Source organism: Cephus cinctus, unplaced genomic scaffold (genome assembly GCF_000341935.2).
Source record: "Cephus cinctus unplaced genomic scaffold, Ccin1 Ccin1_scaffold0077, whole genome shotgun sequence".
Classification (NCBI taxonomy): Eukaryota; Metazoa; Arthropoda; class Insecta; order Hymenoptera; family Cephidae; genus Cephus; species Cephus cinctus.
In genome coordinates this window covers 5,511-22,290 of record NW_014332818.1, presented here as the reverse complement: position 1 = coordinate 22,290, position 16,780 = coordinate 5,511, and the positions used below count along the sequence as shown (strand labels likewise).

General features: G+C 34.7%; 3 protein-coding genes and 1 long non-coding RNA gene across 8 annotated transcripts; 2 read left to right on the top strand and 2 right to left on the bottom strand.

Annotated features, from left to right (window-relative positions):
- Nucleotides 1-1,400: 1,400 nt before the first annotated feature.
- Nucleotides 1,401-5,256, bottom strand: LOC107270378 (zinc finger protein 33A; the record flags this gene model as incomplete). Of its 5 annotated transcripts, none has more annotated exon segments than XM_015745349.2 (10): nucleotides 1,401-1,597; nucleotides 1,707-1,979; nucleotides 2,061-2,196; nucleotides 2,280-2,789; nucleotides 2,870-2,971; nucleotides 3,072-3,274; nucleotides 3,341-3,545; nucleotides 3,682-3,990; nucleotides 4,058-4,122; nucleotides 5,195-5,256. In XM_015745349.2, coding segments are annotated over 10 exon segments (2,052 nt in total), but the record flags the coding sequence as incomplete, so codon positions are not given.
- A 3,456-nt stretch (nucleotides 5,257-8,712) lies between these two features.
- On the top strand, nucleotides 8,713-11,055 carry LOC107270367 (stromal cell-derived factor 2). The gene is made up of 4 exons (XM_015745312.2): nucleotides 8,713-8,862; nucleotides 9,361-9,556; nucleotides 9,634-9,855; nucleotides 10,523-11,055. The coding sequence occupies exons 1-4, from the start codon at nucleotides 8,775-8,777 to the stop codon at nucleotides 10,689-10,691; spliced, it is 675 nt and encodes a 224-aa protein (XP_015600798.1). The 5' UTR covers nucleotides 8,713-8,774; the 3' UTR covers nucleotides 10,692-11,055.
- A 164-nt stretch (nucleotides 11,056-11,219) lies between these two features.
- Nucleotides 11,220-13,201, top strand: LOC107270353. The gene is made up of 5 exons (XM_015745293.2): nucleotides 11,220-11,778; nucleotides 11,852-12,035; nucleotides 12,132-12,275; nucleotides 12,505-12,639; nucleotides 12,737-13,201. The coding sequence occupies exons 2-5, from the start codon at nucleotides 11,984-11,986 to the stop codon at nucleotides 13,114-13,116; spliced, it is 711 nt and encodes a 236-aa protein (XP_015600779.1). The 5' UTR covers nucleotides 11,220-11,778; nucleotides 11,852-11,983; the 3' UTR covers nucleotides 13,117-13,201.
- Nucleotides 12,921-13,809, bottom strand: LOC107270373. Its single transcript, XR_003060583.1, has 3 exons — nucleotides 13,527-13,809; nucleotides 13,300-13,319; nucleotides 12,921-13,056 (listed from the first exon to the last, which is right to left on the bottom strand). It is a non-coding gene; the product is annotated as an uncharacterized LOC107270373 (long non-coding RNA).
- Between the last annotated feature and the right edge of the window lie 2,971 nt (nucleotides 13,810-16,780).

Below are 16,780 nucleotides of genomic sequence, written 5' to 3'. Positions count from 1 at the left end.
ACATAAAATCAAAACTTCTCGATGGATTCGGCCCAAATGCAATACCAATTAACCTTGGATACAAATCTCTTTGTCAAGAACTATTTAGACGACTATCACAAAATTTGCGATCGCTAGAGTGATAACCTCATTTTTTGTGGAAATTGAAAACTACATAAAATCCGAGCCGCAGCTTGAATTATGACAAAAATTATAGTCAATGAAGGTATTATAGAGCTGCATATGCCTCCAAAATTTGGGGGCTGTAGCTGAAACCGTTCTCGAGTTATACATGTTTGAATCTTAGGAGGCCATTACACGCACGCACGCACGCACACATATACATCCGGACATTTTCTCCAAACGTGGTTTCTCGACGTTTTAGCACATTGTGAACATGGTGACATGAAAATCTCGACAGACAAATTTTCCACCGTCACATAGCTTCCTCTATGAGAAAATAAAAATATATTGCGGTGTCGAAAATGTTTAATGACATATAAATTTAATTTGTAAGTCCATTTTCTTAGAAAGTGCATAAAAATATATACCAATTCTTAAAGAAAATGTAATCTTGAATGCATTCAAGCGTCATTAATGGTGTCCAGCTTGTTGAAGCCGTGTGGTAAACGTAAGAGACGAGAATGTGCTGGATTATTTACGTACCTCAGGCCGTAGGACCAACAGAGAGGATACTATGGTTTGAGTGAAACGCCAAAGCGTCGCGCATTGCACACTTTTCTCGACACCCTGGACTTACACGTCCGACACCTAGATACAAGAAACTATGGAGCAGAACACCTGGACACCCTGGACTTCCACATTCAGTTCCTAGATACAAGAAACTACGGAGCGGAACATCTGGACATCCTATATCTCCAAAAACTATCATCTGAAATAGACGCTTTGTCGAGCAAATATATAGGACACCCACCACGCGCGTTCCATATACATGTTGCTATGCTTTTCGTACAAGTTAAAGACTTATAATTCTATACTATTGTGAAAGCGGCCTTATATTAATTGAAAATTGGGTGTGAACGGTAGCTTCACGTACAAAATGTATTTGATTGTTATGTATGTATTAGTAAATTACCAACACCATCCAGAATACACATAGCTAAAGGGAGGAAGGGAAGGAGACAGGAAGGGGGAGAGAAAAAAGAGGGGGAGGGGAGGACCTCTCAAATGGTCTATGCCAGAGGCGTCAGTGCTCGAAGTGCCGTCTGATTTATAAAGTGTGAAAAGCCTAACATTTTCACAATTTATTGTCTTGCATGGTAAACGAAAAATTAAAAATCACCATCTTTCAAGGGGTTCAACCCCTAGAATATGTTTACCAGCAATTAACTTTTTTGCATGCTGCTTCCTATTATGGTGTACTGTTTGAAATCTCGACAATACTATTTTCTAATCCTTACCTTATCACACTTGTCACACTGATATTTCTTGTTCCCATGAAGGAGCATGTGAATGTCTAAAGCTTTTTTACTTTTCAATTTTTTCCCGCAAATATTGCATGGAATTTGCGCACTTTGATGTATAGTTTTATGTTCTTTTAATACTCCTACACGATGAAAGCGTCTGTGACATACATCACATTCAAACATTCTTTCTCCTGAAATGCAAAGTATTATCCATACAATGGTCAAGTAATTTTTAGGCACGAATATATGGAACGTGCAAGAATATCTCATTTCTAACACTTTTTTCAAATGTATTCTTACCATGAGAACGTAAATGTTGTTTTAAACTGTAAGGATTTTTAAAAACATCCCCGCACTTTTCACAAATGACTGGTTTATCTGGTTGCTTCTTTCTGATTCGTTTCGTGACCGGTTTTGGATCATTATGAAGCTTGACATGGCGATTTAAATGTGCTCTGTGCACGAAACGTTTTCCACACTGCAGACATACATGTTTTGGTGCCAGACATTTATGTTCTTGTAATTCCGATTGTGAAGTAAACGCATGATGGCACCATCTACAATTATTCCATTCTAAAAAAAAAATAGAAGACCTCACTGTTAGAGGGCTACATAAACAAATATGTAAAAAATTTCATAATCCAACTTTGATACCTGTGTGTTTCACCATATGTCTCTTTAAATATTTTTTTAACATAAATGGTTTTTGACAATATGGGCACTCATAATGATAGTCTAATTTTTTTGAAAAACACGTATGTGAAAGCAGATTTTCTTTTCGAGCGAAAACCTAGGAAAAACATTGTTAACGACTATAACGAAGGATATAATTAACACTATATTTCTATTTAAAAAAAAAAAAAAAATACTTACAGCCAAACAGGAAGGACAAATAAATTCGCCAGTATGTTTTCTTAAATGACGATAGAGGTAATCCACTTTCTCAAACTTTTTGTCACAAATGTCACATTCCAAATTATCTATCTTTTTGTTGATATTGTCAACATCTGGAACAATATCCAAAAGCTCCGATGCTAATTCTTCAACATTAAATTTAACAGAATCAACAGCAGATATATTTTCTGATAGCATTGAATCTGCAATACTATTCAATCCGAGATTCATATTAAGACACTGATTTTCTAAAATTGATTTTAGAGAAGAATTTTCAATAAGAGATCCATTATTTTGCAGTAAATCGTTAACAATTATAGAATTCGTATCCAACAGTGGAAGATCAGCATGATGCTCTTTATCATTTGGTAATGAAGACAAATACAGACTATTTTCCGTTATAGCCTTTCCAGCTTTAAATTTTTCTAAAATGTCTCTCATGGCATCTGATGTTTGACCGTCGGAATCGTTCATATTAAGAAATATTGTCTGTAAATATATTACGATATTGTGATATCTATAACCAAATAGTCCCGGAGTTTATCAAAATTCTAATTACGACCATGTACCTGTGCATTTTGTTGTTGTTGACTTTCAGAAGTTGGAATACCGATAACTCCTTCGTTTGATGTTTCCTCTGGGTGCTTCATGTTTTTATGCCGCTCTAAAGCCTGATGACCGCAATATCATTTTCATTTATTAACAAGATTAATTAATCAAATAATTAAATTGAAAAACCTTGGAGATACTTATACCGTTCAATTAACTTACTGAAACATTGTTAAATTTCTTATTGCACATATTACAATAAACCCCAAGTAATGGTTTATAATGTTCCATTAAATGTTTGGCATATAAAACAACTGAGCAAATAACTGTTGAACATATTCTGCAGTTCCATCTTGCTTTATCATCGCGAGCCCCCAAATGTTGAGCTGGCAGTTTCTCTGCTAATTCTTGCGCAACATCTTTGTCTAGAAAAACGAAAAGAAGTTATGTTTTCCAAGCTTCCACAATAATTGTGCAATATTAAATTTTACTTAATAATCCTATTTGGTCTCCATCAGATTTAGCTTTGACGATTTGCTGCATATCTGAATCTGGTAGAGTAGCACTGATGTTTGCAAAATCCATATTGTATAACGGCATTTTCATTTTCAGTGCATAATATGGTGCATACCAAACCCGCAATTCTTCACCATTTGGAATCATACACATGGCGGTATAAAATATATCTTGCTTCACCTGAAAATATTATTATTATTATTATTATTATTACATATCAACATCTGTTGTACATCTTTTGAGATACAAAAACAGAGTATCCAAAGTAATATGATCCAGAAGAAAATAAATTTAAAAAATATGTTCATCTGTGTACCTGATAGCAAATAAGATTTTGTTCCTTTGCATTAGATGCAGGAACAATAAAACGCATCCAATTGGAATTGTTCTCATTTGAGCAATCCAAATGATACGTTTCAGCAGCTATATTTCCAAATACTCTGATTGGAAAATTGGTTAGTGGATTCATTGTCCAGTTTCTTTTAGCACACAGAGGACCGAAGGTTGTGCCTCTTGGAAGATCAACATTTGTGATTACTGTGGTTGAACCATCTGCCATTCGAGTAATTTCCAAATCTTTGGGAAGAGTTTGTCTTGCACGAGACAGTACTGGCATATCAGTAACCTGTGAAATATAATATTTTATAACATGCAAAATATGTCATATAAAAAGTAAAATTATTACCACTTACATAATGCAAATCGAGTAAAAAAGGGCAGTCGTGTGTATCATGACTCTGACCACAAATATTACAAGCTGAAAATTGATTATATCGTTTAATTAATTAATGTAATATAACCTGGCATCGACTGACATAGTTATATATACAGTACACTATTTGAAGAAAGATAATTTTCACAGAATTCTGATGGAAGTGTCATTCTTTGGATCGGATAAACAATATAACTAAATTTGTTATTCCCAATACAATTAGATGAAAAAATGCATTAAATTAACTATCAAAGATTACAAAAGGAATTTAATTACAGACACTGAGTATGTGGCAGGATCATTTAACTCACAAATCAATTAATTTAATACCCAATATAGATCTGAATTCATTGTTTTATTTTCAATCGCACACTAGGTGTGATTATAACAGCAAATGAATATACAAGCATATCAAAGTAATACTTTGCAAATTATAACATAGCCATTATTATATCTAATAAATACTGACAGTTGATCATCACGTGTCGTAAGTATATGTATATGACGTGATATATCGTTTAACCATTCTACAAAAATTCTATTTCCATTGTAATTTGTCATTATTATGACGTAAAGCAACTTGCTGCCAAATATTGGATGTCTGGCGAAATTATATGTAGAGTCATAGAACGGAATTTCTTTCGTCCAACGAAAAAAAACTGGATGACAGTCTAACCTGACAAGTAAAGTTCGAGCCCGCTATTTTTCGATTCAGCGGTGAGCAAATCTGCATCCGACATTTTCACGTCGTCGTTCAGCGATAGCCCATTTATGATCCACAGAAAATGTTGACAATTTTCGCTTACTCTCGGGAAAAACGTACAGATCTCAGAAATTCAAGATGGCGAAGTCAGTGACGTCAGATAAACGAGGGTGGCAGCACGCCAGAGCCCTTCAAAACCTCGCGTAACTGGATCAAAAATTATTATTATACTGTACCATTATATTTTAGGCTATCATAGACTACAGACATACGTGCATTACACCAAACATAAAGAAATATTCCACCCTCAATAATTGTACAAATTTGTCACGTGGTATTTTTGGGTAACTCATGTTATGTAATGGACACAAGTGCATAAAGCGGTATTTATTAAAATTCCTGTAATGAACGTACCGTTGAAATAAGCCACATTTATGGTGTTTTTCGTTTTTAAGCACGACCACATAAACCATATGAGGGGAAGGGGTTATGTATTCCTCATTAAAAAAAGGGGGGGATGTGTGGCTGCGTTTGTACGCCAAATATTGTGACCAAAATTTCAAACGAGAAAACCAATAATGCTAAAATTTATAAGAATTATTAAGCTCCGGATGTAAATGAAAGAAGAACGGTTGTAAATGTCTAGTATTTCAAAGTGTTTTCCATCCAAATTAGCACAATCATCTCTGCTTGTATATTGAAAGTGAAGTCATCGAACAGTAATATCACAATATACCTGTCTTTAGCAAGAAACAATTTCTATACATGTATTGTAATTTTCAGTCATAAAATAAATGATTGCATTACAGTTGAATGAAAATTCTTCAAATATTTTTTAATAATCAGAATCGAATATATTTTATTATTAACTTCTTTATTTTATTAACTTATTATTAATATAAATTATTATAAATTATATATTATAAATATATATTTAATTATATATTATAATATATATTTAAATTTATATATTATAAATTTATTAACTTCTTTAACAGTTATGTACGGAAGCTCGGTAGTGACATCTGATTTCTTACTCGGTACGTCTGAACTGGACTGCTCACTGTAGCCGCAGAAAGTGTAACCGGAAAATAGAAAGAGAGAGTAAATTGTAAGGACCGTTCTGTCCTTTTCTTGGGCAGGAGTGGAATCAGGAATAAGGGAACCTTACGCAGTAAAATGTATATTAATCTTATGTTAACCATAAAATTTAAGGTTATATTTCTACTTTACTTGTGAAAGCTTATCGTATTGGGCTCAAAATACAGGTCTCACGATAGTCCACACTTAAGACAGCGAATCACCATTTTTTTTAGTAATATTGAATTCTGATAAACACTTACTTTCTTTCCTTTCCTTATGGCTGACTCCTCTAACGAGGAGATATGCTAGATTGATAAACACTTCTATCTCCATGGCTTAGTTTCCACCGTACAGAGTTTAAATAGAGTTAACTAATCAGGTATAGGAGTTGAATGGAATTAACCAATGAGGCTGCTTAACTCTATTCAAACCCTGCACGGTGGAAACTAAACCCATGATTCGACTGTAACAACGTACATACATTACAGATGTGCGAAGTAATTTTGCATATGGTTCTTATTTTGCATATTACAGTCCTGAACCCCTTCCATCCAGAAAACTTTCGACCAATAGAAAAGGACAGAACGGTCCTTACGATATTCTCTCTTTCTATTCCCGGTTACACTTTCTGCGGCAACAGTGAGCAGTCTACTACCACAGACCACTTATTGGAGACACGGCACTCCCGTGCTTTAGACTGTTAGCACGAGCCGCAACGCCATCTGATGGGTAGGTTGTATAAGTATTCTATGCTTTCCTATAGCCCATTTGGAGTGTCCCACCCCTGTCCAGTACTATTTGTTGATGATGCAGACACAATGTGTCAGAAGATGCATAGTAATGAAAAATAGGAAGACAAAGAGTGTCAGCATGAAGAAGTTCAGACTTACCGAGTAAAAAATCAGATATCACTACCGGGCTTCCGTAGTTATGTCAAGAGACTCGGTCGAGTCTCGCGCCAAGTACAGGCAACCGGCTGTACAGGGCACAGCTCGCTGAGACTCTTTACTTGAGTCAACTCTTATACCTGTGTTTGGAACGAAATATCTTATTAACCACTATACATGAGAAAAAGTTATTGATACATTCACTATAGGGATTGAGGGTCCTGAATTGATTGCCACCACGTTCAATATGATAAGTATACGAGATCAGGGCGTATTGAGATGGCGAGCGAGATGATTTTATTTCAGTTCCGTCGTCGTCGTCGTCGTCTTCGCACGTCCATCGCATTTCTTACACGACAGATGGCGCTGACTGCTGTGCCTTCTTTACCTATTTGTACAAGTGTTAGTAATTTACGAATACACAACACAATCAAATACACTTTATACGTGAAGCTACCGTTCATACCGAATTTCCAGTTAGTATAAGGGTGCTTTCACAACAGTATAGAATTATTCAGTTTTTAATAGCATTCATGTGGAACGCGCGTATATGGGTGTATGTATATGTGTGCTTCGGCATAGTTCTCGTATTTTAGGTGACAGTTTGTCCAGGTGTTCCGCTCCGTAGTTTCCTACATCTAGGTGTCGGATGTGGAAGTTCAGGGTGTCCAGGTGTTCCGCTCCGTAGTTTCTTGTATCTAGGTGTCAAACGTAGAAGTCCACAAAAGTGTGCAACAAGCTTTGGCGCTTCGCTCAAACTATAGTATCCTCTCTGATGTTCGCACGGCTTCAACAAGCTGGACACCATTAACGACGCTTATATGCATTAAAGATTACATTTTCTTTAAAAATTTGTATATGCCTTTATGCATTCCTAGAAAAAGGGACTTACAAATTAAATTTATATGCCATTAAACATTTTCAACAACGCAATATATTTTCTGATCAGCAACATCATAATGCATTTACATTTTATATCTGTGACAATATATATTTCAGTGCTTAGATCTTCTATGTCCCGTTGAGCAACAAAAACTTGTGATATCCCCCAAAAAACACTTACGTGTAAAAAACTACGCCAAGTACAGGAGTGCTGTGCATTCCTCTAATAAAAAGTATTGATATCAGATTATTGGGGCCAAGTACATAAGTCACTACATATTTTCTTATTATATGATCTAGCACTGGCTCATCAATTTAATTGTATTTTCAAAATTTCTTATAACGTTTTCACTACTCTTTTACATTACTACTGCTTCCCGTAGTTGATTATGATTTGATGGTCATTTAATAATTAATAAAACTTTAGGTGATTCCTTATCGAGTACTACTTGGCGGGTCCGTCCATTTCTTTATATAAATTATGCCAGTCATTAAACTCAAAACCAATATCAACTTTCTATATAGAGCATATTAACAATAACTCGTCAATAATAATCACGGTAAAAGCTTAATAACAAACATATGGTATTAGAATACTATTAGTACGTTCAACGTAAGTACTTTGGAATTTTTGGCACGGACCCGCCATGTAGTATTTTCGATCACTGGTCGACTGCTCTGACCACTGAGCTACGCCAGCTGCTTACCAAACCCCTCCCGAATGGTTCCTACTAACGAAAATTCATTTTCGTTACAATATATACACAATCGACCCCAGACCACTATAATTATGTTCGAAAATGAGGTGAGAACAGAGGCTGCATCCTTGCTTCTCTGTTTATTGCACGTATTTGATCGAGACACCACATGCTCTCACTGCTCTTGGATCATTTTCGAACACACCTGTAGTGCTCCGGAGCACGTAAAATCGCTTGCACGAACGGACCTAATAGAGGTTTGTCTCATTATCTTTCTGTACTTTTCAAGAAGTGCATATTCTCATTGGTTACTTAAAAATATCATCCAATAAGAATTTCACTTTTTGGAAAGTGAGGTAACGAGACTTTATTAAGGAAATAAAAGGGGAAGAACCATTTACCAATAACAGAACAACACGTTTTGAACTGCTAGTTCCTTTAAAAATGGCTGCGAAATGGTTTAGTGGTTACTTTATCCAAGTATATTTTATATTTTTCATCCTATTATTATCACACACGAAGTTCATAAATGGTAAAGTAAAGATATAGAGACTTAGTTTAATTAAATAATTGTATAATTATTAGAAAATTAGTTTCTATGAGAGAATTAAACTCTAAACCATAGGAAATGCATGTTTATCAATTTTTTGAAACTAAACCATGTTTAAAAACAATATTGCTTCATAATTTTTAAATAATTAAAGAATTATATATCCCATTGTCAATTCAGTCACGTATAATATCCTCGTATGTATTACTTTAACCTGTAGAAAACAGAAAGTAGATTTCTTGATTTTATATTAGTCTCTTTTTTTCCCATACAATATACAGTACAATATTCTCATATACTTTGGCATATATATATATTAAAGCTCCAAGTCAAAAACCATAAAAGTTGAAAAAAATCTGCTTGTTTTCTAAAAGTTAAATAAGCTAGTCTTAAGTTACTTTTAACTAAGATATTAGCATATATTTTTTTAAATAACTTTTAATTAGTGTAGTTCATAATACAGTTGTTTCATATTTATAGCTAAAGGAACCAGATATGTGACCTGTGGTTCAATTGTCAAGTTAATGAATATTGATCATAACGTACGACTGCATTCACATGATATAAAATATGGAGGAGGTAGTGGACAACAATCTGTAACAGGCACGGAAGTTAAAGATGATGGAAATTCTTATTGGCTAGTTAAGGCTGAAACTGGAAATCACTGTATACGAGGGTAAATTAGAATAAGAAAGTGATAATTGTTAGCATAAATATAATAAATACATATTAATAAATATGTTATATTCATAGGAAGCCATTGAAATGTGGAGATATAATTCGGTTAGAACATGTTTCAACTAAAAAAAACTTGCATTCACATCATGTAAGATCTCCACTAAGCGGAAAACAGGAAGTTTCTGCATATGGAAATAAAGGAGAAGGTGATAGTGGTGATCACTGGCTTGTAGTTTGTGAAAATGAATTCTGGGAAAGGAATGAACCTGTGATGTTAAAACACATTGACACTGATGCGTAAGAATCTTTAATTAAATGGTGTTCAACCAATTCTAAAAAATAGCAGTATGGCTCATGTATGTACACAGAGGTCAATGCGGTTGGAAAATGTAAATTATAATGCTGTTATTCACCTCCAATTTTTATTATAATATCAAGATGTTGGTACTTTTACATCTTGTATTTGATACAAAATGTTACAGAAGGAAACAATCCTTTCCTGCATCTGCCATCAAGCGGGCAGATAGTCGGAAGTTTAAAAGGGGTGGGAATGGGTTTAACTTGCTTGTGGATCAACGAATGTCCTTAAAAACTTCAAATAGAAAGTGTAATTTTTTAACTTGAATTATAACGGACATTGCTCTTATGTCTGGTTCATTTCCGTACATTATTGTTTAAGTCAATATTTCTGGCATCGGAGCTCTCACGGTTTAGATGGACTAGTTTATGAGGGCATGTTTAAGCGGGTGCACCCAACTTTTTTTTTATCAGATAAAAAATTCAAGAGCACCAATATTTTAGAAAATAAATGATGGAGAATAACTATATACCTATAAGATATTCTTGACTCTAATGTTATCATGTTGTGTATGTATAGCAAGTTTCTATTTATAAGAACTCACTAAATAATAATCTTAAGAGAATTAAAAATATTATTTACCTTTGCTTTATTTTCATTTTTCAGGTATTTGGCGGTAAGTGGTAGAACTTACAGCACTCCAATCAGTGGTCAAATTGAAGTTGTAGGAGATTATTCCGTATCAGGCAGCCATGTGCAATGGCAATCAGTTGAAGGTCTCTTCATTCATCCCAGTGACTTCAAAAGTCAACATCATGAACACACAGAATTGTAAGATCAAGGATCTTTTGGTGCAAAGTAACTAGGGTTTAGAAATACTCTATACCTAAAATACCAAATTATGATTTATGATTTACATATGTTGTAATTAAGCTATGCAAAAAGTACAACATGATTAGCCACTGAGCATATTCTTTATTTACCCAGAATGCTCTTATAAAAATGTTTTTGTGGAACATATTAACAAATTTGTTTTATTTATTCATTAAATGAAATTTAAAAAGAATCTTTTACTTTATATTCATAATGACTTGTAATTGTGAGTTGTGTTCAAGTTTGCATCTATTTACAAACTTGCTAAAATAGAAATCTTCAATAAAGCTTGCACTTTCAGCCAATGAAGCTGCAGTAAACTAATAGATCTTGTATTATTTGATTTTTCACCATATAAAAATGAAAATTTTTCCGTAGGATAATGTTTTAGTATTATAAAAATTATAACGTAATAATTTAATACTATTCTCCTTAGTAAATTACTTTCGGCTGCTGCCGAGTTTCTTGTAATGTAATGCAACGATATGATCTGTCTACAAAACTGAACTTTACCAAACGGAAATCGGGAGCGTAAGTGGTCTCGGCAAACTCGAAAAGGTGGTTGGGCGCCAGATACCCTCAAAGGAGCACCACGAGCTCTAGGCTCGTTATCGATACAATAAAGATCACAAGAGATAAGTAATCCGGGACACGGTCTTACATACAAGTCTTGAAACGACCTCGAATTTCAGTGGTGGGGGTATGGTCACTTACTGAGGTAGAATTTAGTTCCAAACAAGCGGCGCTGTGATCGGGTTCCGCAGATGAACATAACCTGCAATCGTGCAGACTATGAACTAGGAAGTGAGTGCTTCAAAATGGAAAAGTGGTGTGCGGTACCAGGATGTAGAACCGGCAGCAGAACGGCAGAGAAACGTTCCGTATTCCGTGTGCCGAAAGATATTACGACCTGGAAAAAGTGGGAACAAGCAATACCGGGCATCGTAAAGTTGCAGCAGAGTGATATTGTGTGTGAGAAACATTTTAACGAGGAGGATATTGCTTGCGAATGGGTCAAGTTCGACGCGAATGGCCGAGTTATTGCACGAGTAAGTTAAATAAAAAAATTCCACATGCAATTTCAAAATATTTGTCTTCAAATAATCTGTTTTTTCATCAAAGATTTCGTACGAGTCTCCACAGCTCAAAAAGCTTGCTGTGCCAACAAGATTTCATGATGACAAGGAGAACTGTGAGCCATCGCAACTAGATTCTTCCAGTGTTGTTGATCAGAACAATGGTTGAATTGGAGCAATGTTTTCATTTCCCATGAAATTGCCACTTCAAGGGTTCAGTGTGTACACTGGTAAGTTTCCTTAAACAGGAAATATTTATTATATTGTTATACAAAGATATGGAATGTAGGTGATAGAGACATACATTGCTTAAGTTTTCATTGCAGATATTAATCGAGTTCCACTCGCTGTTCAAAATACTGGAATGTCATCTTCATCCATGTCAGTATCGAGCTGCGATCATCTGGGAGACAATCCATTGCTTTCTCAGAGGGCTTCGAATGGATATTCATCTTTTGAGAACAGGGAACGTAAGTAAAACTATTATCATAGCCAAGTGTTGAAAAATAAGGAACAAAAGAATTATTACTATTTTTATTCATCATACTGAAAATGCAAAACGTTACGCATATTTGTTACTTTGAAAGTTCTGTAAAAATAAGCTCCTGAAAAAATTCTATATCAAATGACATATATACGTACGATTATTAAAGGTGCAACTCCTGAAAAAGAAATGGTCATTAATACTTACTATTGTAGAGGCTTTCAATCTTAACAGAGATGAACGTCTCGTAGCAGATTTGTTGGGACGTTTGGAATATAGCAATCATGCATATGCAAAGCAAATGTCACATGCGCAAAGGAATGTAATTCCAGAAACCAGTACTTCTGCAGGTGAGTTTTCTGGAGCAAGCACGATTTATCGCATCATTGGAAAATAATGCAATGGACTTCAAAGAATAAACATAAATTTATTCCCTTGATATTACAGATCTCGCTCGTGTTCCTTCACCAGTCAATCGCATAGAGATTGGGTTGTCACTCTCTCCCATGGACGTTTCGACTTGTGAAACCTCCGTAATAGACTCGCTTACTCCTGAGAATCACCATTTTTTCCATCTCATTCGCCGTGTAGAGGCGTCATTTGCAAAGTATTCCTCTCGCGTTGACGTCTTCGATGGTACCCTCGATGAAGTTCTTAATACGTACTCCTTCATATTTCCCTGTAAAGAGCACGCATCCGAAATTCTGTCCTATGCGTTAGTATACTACATTAGATTAAGAATGAGGCAAAACGCTCACCAGGAGAATCTGAAACAGACAAAGAAGTTTGTTGTAAAGAAAAAACTCGCCAAATTTACTAATAAATAAGTAGTGTAAATGTGTCAAAGCGTCACTATCTGTTTCGAATACCTGCAATGCTGCGAAAATTTAAATAAAATAGATAAAATTTAAAGAATTATTTTTATTTTACCTACCTACGTTTTATAGTGATCGAAAAACAAACCTGTGAAAATTGGAAAAAAGCAATAGTTGATAATTATCCGTACTTACCTGCATCAGAAACTGGAAACCTGCAAAACAAATAATAAGAATTTGGAAAAATTGAAACGGAGAAAATAAAAGTTTCAAAATCATTCATGTTTTTCGCATTTATTTGGATTTAGAGTAATTAAGATTTTATTGGGATTATAGGTATATGTATTTCATCACATCGAGTCAGTCTATCGGCATTTACGCTTTTTGCTAGACATTATAAACTGTTTCGCGTATCTACTTACAGTCAACATTCAAGCGATACCATCGTGGAAACCACGAATAGGACAGAGATGGAGTGATCCTTCCGGCCCCCCGCGTCCCTCGTGCATACGGGTTATCCGATCACAGCGACTCTATGCAGCTATTCGGAATTGCTTCACTATGCGACCCACCCCCACCACGTTCGTTTCAACAGAGATGAGTAGGGAGATTGCCAATGAGCCTGATTTTGGTGGTCTCAATTTTTCTCTGGTTTCGGCGCGCCACCATAGCAGAGGGCCCTCGAAGCAGTTCCACGTTTTTGATTGGTCGTGTATATATAGTAATACTACGCGTGATAATCTGGAGCTGTGTTTTGGCGCGTCGACGCGCCACCTGAACGAGACTCTCGAACTAGTTCCATGTTTTTGATTGGTCGAATGAATTCGTGTGTTCCTCGAGATCCACGATTTTAAACCGGGTGAACACTCAAGTAGGGAGACTTGAATCCACCCTTTCTGGCACATCTCATTGGAGGAGTCAGCCATAAGGAAAGGAAGGAAGAAATCCACCCTTTCTTACTGCATATTACATAAACCGTAGTAATGAGGTAGTAAATTTTGCCGATGTTAATTCCCTTAATATCCATATGAAGCTTTGTAAATAATAGAGTGAGCAAATAAAACTTTAAACAAACCCTCGAACGTGGGTAACTACAGAAATATAAAGTTTCCAATTTCTACAGCACAATGGCTCGGTAGCGTACGTGCTTGGTGCTGGGTTAACGTCCGAGAATCTCGAGTTCGGAACTCACATCTCATCCCTTTTTTTTTCTTAATTATCAACTATGCTTATTGGTTCACCTAGTTAACTTAAGATTCATTAAATATATGATTATATTAGTCTACAAATATTGTATTATATTACATCGTATACATGCAATAAATTGGTACATCAAACAGCGAACGTTTCTTCTTCCCGAGACCCTACCTGTGACAAACACCTATGTTACGCTGTTTCATGTTTTAATAGCATAAATAATATTTAGACGGATAAAGAAGGTATTACGGAAAATTACCAAAAACAAAAATACACTTATAAATCTTGGGCATAAAAATAATTGAAATGTTGAAAATGTCGGCTGGTCATGTATAATTTGGAAGTGAGGATTGTTGACCAGGTTTCCAGCCAAAGAAAAAAATTTTCATTTCAACAATTACACAGATATACGCAGTTTTGATAACATTTTAATACAGACCAGAAGCAGGATTTTGAACATAGAAATTAGAGATATTAACACAAACATCTACAGGTTAAAAATTACACAACACAACAGAGAATGTGAAATGAGACTTCTTATACCTGAACACATTTTAGATAGATTCTTAATAATAGAGAATCAATTTCAAAGACAACTTTCTTACAAAATCAGAGCAAAACAAATCACTAAATTCAATCATCTGGTTAATACTTTGAACTCGCACAATATTACATGTCTAGATAACAGGAAAAAATGGTTTAAAAATCTCACTAACACAGAAATTCCACAGACAGTCTCAAACATTTTGACACTAGGTGAAAAACAGTTTTCCGTACAACAGTAAGAATCTCTCAATTGAGAATATAATTACAAACATAGAAAATGGTATTAGGTTAATAGATCCTGAACATAGAACTGAAGTAAGAAACAGAACTACCTATACTTTACAAAATTTCATACAACATAATAATTTAGATAACAGAAAAGTCAATGAACCTAAAACAGTAAAAGAATTTCTAACTAATAACACTGACATAATGATCACCAAAGCTGACAAAGGAAACATCACTGTAGCAGTAGACAAAACATCTTACATACACTCTGTCACTGACATACTTAGGGATGTGAGTACTTACAAAGAAGTTTTAAGAGATCCTACTAACACAATACAGGAATCTAATAACAAACTAATCAAGGAACTATCTAGAAAACAATATATACACGACAATACTAAAAAATATCTTACCACCAACAATTCAGTAATTGCACGTATGTATGCTCTCCCGAAACTACACAAGCCTACTCTTTCATTCAGACCTATTTTTATATAGTGTCTTCCATAGGTAGTGCCGTTGAGAGTAGATAGGTATAGTGGTGAGGAGGACGTGGTGGGGGCGTTGAGTGTAGATCCCCCAAAAAACACTTACGTGTAAAAAACTACGCCAAGTACAGGATTGCTGTGAATTCCTCTAACAAAAAGTAATGATATCATATTATTGAGGCCAAGTACATAATCTTTTATGTTACTGCTGCTTCCCGTATTTAATTATGGTTTAATGGTGATTTAATAATTAATAAAACTTTATGTGATTCCTTATCGAGTACTACTTGGCGGGTCCGTGCATTTCTTGATATAAATTTGGTACAAAACCAGTACCAATTTTCTATAGAAAGCATATTACCAATAACTCGTCAAAAATAATCACGGTAAAAGCTTAATCCCCCAAAAAACACTTACGTGTAAAAAACTACGCCAAGTACAGGATTGCTGTGAATTCCTCTAACAAAAAGTATTGATATCATATTATTGAGGCCAAGTACATAAGTCACTACATGTTTTCCTATTATATGATCTAGCACTGGCCCATCATTTTAATTATATTTTCAATATTTCCTATAACGTTTTCGCTACTTTTTTATGTTACTACTGCTTCCCGTATTTAATTATGATTTAATGGTGATTTAATAATTAATAAAACTTTAGGTGATTCCTTATCGAGTACTACTTGGCGGGTCCGTGCATTTCTTGATATAAATTTGGTACAAAACAATTTTCAATAGAAAATTGAAAAAACAATTTTCTATAGAAAGCATATTAAAAATAACTCGTCAAAAATAATCACGGTAAAAGCTTAATAACAAACAGTAGTATAAATACATTGCAATGTCACTAATCAGATAAACATATTGCGTTGTCGAAAATCTTAAAAGCCATATAAATGTAATTTATAAATTGATTTTTTTTAAAAACACAAAAATATATATAAATTTGAAAGGAAAGTAGATTCTTAAATGTAGAATGAAATTCATTTAGAAAGAAGTTGAATCATGTAGGAATTTCGTAAGCTTTGACAAAAGTCTCAACTACGTGTTGTAATCAGTGCCATCTGTTATCTAAAAAAGTAGTTGGAGGTACGAAGACGACGACGATGACTGAACTGAATTAAAATCATCTCGTTTGCTATTTCAATATGCCTTGATCTCGTACAGCAATTGTATAGATCATGGTGCCGATCGATTCAGAACGGGAAACCTAAT

What these genes read in the sequence shown, in the direction of transcription:
- LOC107270367 (XM_015745312.2), top strand. Translation starts at nt 8,775, where the DNA reads ATGGCTGCGAAATGGTTTAGTGGTTACTTTATCCAAGTATATTTTATA. An exon ending in ACACACGAAGTTCATAAATG is followed by an intron (nt 8,863 to 9,360) that starts GTAAAGTAAAGA and finishes TCATATTTATAG; the next exon opens with CTAAAGGAACCAGATATGTG. An exon ending in GGAAATCACTGTATACGAGG is followed by an intron (nt 9,557 to 9,633) that starts GTAAATTAGAAT and finishes TTATATTCATAG; the next exon opens with GAAGCCATTGAAATGTGGAG.
- LOC107270353 (XM_015745293.2), top strand. Translation starts at nt 11,984, where the DNA reads ATGTTTTCATTTCCCATGAAATTGCCACTTCAAGGGTTCAGTGTGTAC. An exon ending in AGGGTTCAGTGTGTACACTG is followed by an intron (nt 12,036 to 12,131) that starts GTAAGTTTCCTT and finishes TTTTCATTGCAG; the next exon opens with ATATTAATCGAGTTCCACTC. An exon ending in ATCTTTTGAGAACAGGGAAC is followed by an intron (nt 12,276 to 12,504) that starts GTAAGTAAAACT and finishes TTACTATTGTAG; the next exon opens with AGGCTTTCAATCTTAACAGA.